Raw genomic sequence first — 5,607 nt, 5'->3', positions numbered from 1 at the left:
GAGGGCAGCCGATAATCCTCTGTGCAGTAGTGATCACCCTTTGGAGCGCCTTCCGATCTGCCACTGTGCAACTGGAGAACCATACACAGATGCAGTAGGTTAAGACACTCTCTATAGCACAGCGGTAAAAGGACACCAGGAGTTTTCCATCCAGTTGTTGTTTCCTTTACAGTCTCAGATAGTACAGTCTTTGCTGGGCCTTCTTAACCACCGCGGCAGTCTGTACGCCCCAGGTCAAGTCCTCTTTAATCATGACGCCCAGAAATTTATCCTGTGATTTATTGATTTCTATTTTTATCCCACCCTTTCCCCAGCAATTGAAGCTTGGGGCAGTTAACAACTTAAATAGAAACCACAAATAGAGATAAAAATATTCTATAACACCATTTATAGAAAAGAACACTGGCACCCTGGCATGGAAATCAAAGAAGCTGATAGTAGGCCAAGCAAGAGCGCCTCAGCGGACTGCCTGGAGCAATAACTCCATCTTACAAGCCCTGCAGAGCCTAGACAGGGAGATATGAGTCTCTTTAGATAGAGCATTCCACCAGGTTGGGGCCATAATAATAATTTTAAAACCCTGCTTCTGACTGAGGTTAAATGAGCTACCTGAGGCCCAATCACCACCAGAAGTCCGCATGAAACTGAACGCAAGCACCATATGTGCTTTTAATGGGATAGGCATTCCTTAAGGCAGTGATTCTCAACCAGGGTTCCGTGGTACCTGGGGGTACCATGAGCACGTCCCAGGGGTACCCTGACAATGCTACCGCCTCCCCCCCCCCACCGGAATCAAATGGATTTCGAAGGGGCGGGGGGAGGGGGGTTTGGAAACCTCATGGGCTTCCTTTAAACAACATTTAAAACAGCATTGTTTTATTTGTCTAAATGCGGTGTGGATTGGGGGGGTAGATTTAAAGGGAGCTTTCCCTTTAAATTCCCCCAAATCCATGCCGAATGTAGGCAAACAAACAACGCGGCTGTCAATGCTGCTTTCCCTCCTCTCCCCTCCCCCTGCTTGCCACTCCCCCCACCTACAGGCCAAAAAAGGAAAAAACCCTTAAAAATGCAAAAAAATTTCAAATGAACCGCAAGGGTAACTTGAGATATGAAGAGCGAGGTCAAGGGTACCGCGACGTCGAAAAGGTTGGGAAACACTGCCTTAAGGTATGACAGCCCCATTAAAGGCTAAAACTGGTGCATGGAATTTGACTCAGACACTAAACTGGAAGCCAGTCCAATCGCTTCAAAATAGCCTGCATATGTGCAGAACACAATGTATTGGTCAACAGTCTAGCAGTCACATTCTGGATAACCTGAAGTTTCTGAAGGATCTTTAGGGGTACCCCTGCCTAGAGCGAACTGCAGTAGTCCATCTTGGAGGTGACCGTCCCATGAATCACAATGGCCAGGTCCAACTGGGGATAGTTGAAGAACCTAACAGAGATAGGAAAACACCAATTTCATCATCCCTGGTGGGATATAACAAAGACATTTGTTTGTAATCACCTTAAATCACCACCGAGAGGAAATGCTTATGTACAGAAAATTAGCATCTGTAGTAAGAGAAGAATTGTATGTCCCTATTCGGGGGGGGGGGGGGGGATTTTCCATTGATTGAACTTGTGAATTAATTTTTGTGCAACAGTCTCCTATCTTTTTTTGTTTGATTGATTCTCCTTGTCTTTATACTTTAGACACTCCCCATTTCCAGGTGCAATGAACCCTGCCATCCTGGCTCCACCAAGGTGACTGGGAAAAAAGGGACTAGAGAAGAGGCTAATCCATGCTGCTATCAGTGCAGAGCGTGCACAGAAGGGACCATCTCCACACAAGAAGGCAGGTGGCTGTGGAAGAAAGAAACAGTCCTTGGGGACCAACGCAAAGGCTCCTTCCGCACACGCAAAATAATGCGTTTTCAAACCACTTTCACAACTGTTTGCAAGTGGATTTTTGCCATTCCGCACAGCTTCAAAGAGCACTGAAAACAGTTTGAAAGTGCATTATTCTGCATGTGCGGAATGAGCCAAAGATTCACTAGGATAGATTCCGAGATTTTTTTTTAAAAGTTCAAACTTTGATACTTTCTTTGTTTGTATATTAAGAACGATACAACACTTGAGCTGGCATGCAGGATGAGACCATCATCCTGTTTCACACAATGTACAATCAAGAGCTTCCAGATGAAGGGCATTTGAGGCACAGAGGTCAAAAGCATTTTGCTTTTTGTCACCCTATGAAAGCAGTGCTATTTGTAGAGTTACTGTTTCTCAACATAGGGGCTCTACATGGCTAATGGCTGGGGGCTAGCTAGGGGAGGTGGGAGGTCTGGAAACCTGAGTGCTACTTCCCAGGAGTACACTGTGGGGCTACACCCAGCCTCACAACTGTATGAGTCCTGAACTCCAGGGAGTTCAGGGGCCAGAGCTGGTTAATGCCTAATGAGCAGGGCTTCCCCCATCCCCAATCTCCATGGGGGGGATCCAGGAACAGAGCCTGGCCAGCTTATCCCACCCCCTATCTCCATGTGGAGTTCAAAAGTTAGCTCGTTGCATGAATTTCCACATGGAGGTCAGGAGCAACAAGAGCCTTTTTGAGCCTGAAGCTTAAAGCTCAATCCCAGCCTGGCTGAGAGGCCAGACCCCACTGTCAGCTCCCAGTTTTATATTGTTGGATATGCACCCCAAGCTATGCATCTCCAGTCAGGCTATAGAGGAAGTTCGAGGGCCAGGGTGTAGCTGTGGGGGAGGCATGGGTTTATGAAGCTACACCCTTGCTAATGGCCACTGCTGGAACACTAGGTCATGAATTTGTTTGATACCCTGTTATGATATCCTGCACGTGAGCTCCCAAAAGGCACCTGGTGGGCCGCTCGCGAGTAGCAGAGAGCTGGACTAGATGGACTCTGAGTCTGGCCCAGCTGGCTTGTTCTTATGTTCTTATGGCAAATCAAACTAGTAGCCATCACTACATCCATAGGGCAGGAATTCCCACAAGTTAATAACATGTAAAGAGTAAGAAATTAATTCCTTTACTGAACAAAGAGACAGAAGTGTTCTTGCAAACAGACTGTCAAGATTACCTAAGCCGAAACCATTAACACACATTCATCTTTTGAGCCTTAACTTCACCCTATAACTTATATGTAACAGTGACAGACTCAAATTAGGTGACCCAAGACTTCTGCACAACAATGTGTAGTTTATTCCTGATAGGATTACTTTGGTGGATATAAGCAAGACTGCCAGTTCTGGTGGAGAATTAGGGAACTAGATGACTCGTAAGAAGTATTTGAACAAATCGTTGTGATGTATTAGCTAAAAGGCCGTAAGAAATTGTTGTGAGGAGAAAAGCCAAGCAGTTTCACAAGGATGAATAGGACACCGGTTGGAAATCCCTAATCAACTATCAAGCACTTCTTATTATATGATTTTAAGCCACTCTGCTAAACTTTGCACTCCAGAGGTTCTGAGGATAAAAGAAGTGGAATACCTCATATATGTCAACCTCTGGACCTTGGAGGGAAAGCACAGTAAAAATTTCATGAACAATAGCTGGATAGTTATCATTAATAAGATGTTCAGCAGATCCTTGCATTGACTAAAGCGCACTCGAGGAAGGGAGAGCCAGGCATAACAAATAGCCTAATACATGATCTTGGGCTCACTAACCTACAACTTGGTCAACTACAATTTAAGCAAAATTTGAGTGCATCTATTCTTGAATCTACTATTCTGTCATGTAGCCACAATCCATCTATTCTGCCGAACATCTCTTCCAAGTCTCTGGTAGAAGAGCTATACAAGAAATCCTTTGGTGTGCAGATGCTAGGGATTCAATCTGGTACTTTCTGCTTCTGAAGACTCTCCTATACTCCTGAACTTTGGCCTTGTCACCCCTACTACATAATGTTAGTTCATCAATCTACTATCCATATGTTTTCAGGCTCTTTGAGGCCTTTTCCTTCAAATACGAGGTTTATGGAACATAGTAATGTCAAAGGTTTAATGCAGAGGTTAGTGATACTGAACTCAGACTTTTCTTTTTCAGATGCAGGCCACTGTAATAAGTGTCCAGAAGATCAACAATCAAACAAGGATGGAAATCAATGCATTCCCAAGTTAGTGACCTTCCTTTCCTACGAAGAACCCTTGGGCATCCTTCTAACTTTCTTCACACTTACCTCGACCCTCATCACAAGCGCAGTTCTTGGAATCTTCATTAAATACCTAGAAACTCCCATTGTCAAGGCCAACAATCGGGACCTCTCCTACATCCTCCTCGCCTCCCTCCTGCTTTCATTTCTTTCGTCGTTTCTCTTCATTGGCCAGCCTCAGAAGATGGTCTGCCTTCTCCGCCAAACTGCCTTCAACATCATCTTCTCTGTCGCTGTCTCTTCTGTGCTGGCCAAAACTGTCACTGTGGTGGTGGCCTTCATGGCTTCAAAGCCTGGGAGCAGGATGAGGAAGTGGCTGGGGAAGAGCTTGGCCAACTCCATTGTTCTTTCCTGTTCCAGTATTCAGGTGGGCATCTGCACTCTCTGGCTGGGCATTTTTCCTCCCTTCCCAGACTCTGACATGAGCTCCCAGTCTGGGCAGATCGTCCTGCAATGCAACGAAGGGTCTGTCGCCATGTTTTACGCTGCCCTGGGCTACATGGGCTTCCTGGCTGCCGTCTCCTTCACTGTGGCTTTCCTGGCCAGGAAGCTGCCCGGGGCCTTCAATGAAGCCAAGCTGATCACCTTCAGCATGTTGGTGTTCTGCAGCGTTTGGGTGTCCTTTGTGCCCACCTACCTGAGCACCAAGGGGAAGTACATGGTTGCCGTGCAGATCTTCTCCATCTTGGCCTCCAGTGTGGGCTTGCTGGGCTGCATCTTTCTTCCCAAATGCTACATTATCATACTGAGGCCTCATCTGAATACAAAGGAGCACCTAATGGTGAAACGTAAAGATGGCATTTAATTTCATTTCAAGTTTTTGATGTCTTTTACGCGTAATAAAACCAAAGTTCTTCTCGTCAGAGCTGAACCCCTTCAGCTGCTAGTCATATATATTTCTTTTCATGTACCTCATTAAAGGAATTGGTTACATATTATTCTGAGTATATGATGAACAGTAGATGAAGTCGTCACGGGCGACGCAATGAAGAGACGAGACGCAGCGATATCATCCGGTGGAGAAAAGCCAGCGGCTAATCTGCCGAGGTAGCGGTCCCTGGCACCTTTTATTAGGGTTTTTGGGAGGCGGGTTAGAAGGCGGGAGAGTGGGAGAATATTGGGCAATACATGAGTCATAGGGGCTATTTATGTGCAGGAGGAAACGCTCCTGTCCGGGCCTAATCCATACCTGGGGGTATGCACCTTTTGTCCCTTTGTCCAGGACACCTGGTGACCAGTGAGTCATGGGGTCTTGTGATCGGTGAGTCTGCTTGCCCCAGGGGTAACAGATGGTGCAGACATTCCCGAACACTCTCTGAGACCCCACGAGGTTCGCTGGCTCACCCCAACAAGTAGATATGCAAAAGTTATTTGTATGTACCATTTTATCATAACCTGATTCCAACTTGATTTGATATAATTCTAGAAACCTTATAATCGCCTGACGGTGA

At 46.0% G+C, this 5,607-nt stretch overlaps 1 protein-coding gene across 1 annotated transcript; it reads left to right on the top strand.

The window, feature by feature from the left end:
• Positions 1 to 4,050: 4,050 nt before the first annotated feature.
• LOC125424926 (vomeronasal type-2 receptor 26-like) lies at positions 4,051 to 5,208 on the top strand (the record flags this gene model as incomplete). The annotated part of the gene is made up of 1 exon (XM_048482362.1): positions 4,051 to 5,208. A coding segment is annotated over one exon (911 nt), but the record flags the coding sequence as incomplete, so codon positions are not given.
• Between the last annotated feature and the right edge of the window lie 399 nt (positions 5,209 to 5,607).

Source organism: Sphaerodactylus townsendi, unplaced genomic scaffold, assembly GCF_021028975.2.
Source record: "Sphaerodactylus townsendi isolate TG3544 unplaced genomic scaffold, MPM_Stown_v2.3 scaffold_1495, whole genome shotgun sequence".
NCBI lineage: Eukaryota > Metazoa > Chordata > Lepidosauria > Squamata > Sphaerodactylidae > Sphaerodactylus > Sphaerodactylus townsendi.
This window is presented reverse-complemented; position numbering and strand designations above follow the sequence as displayed.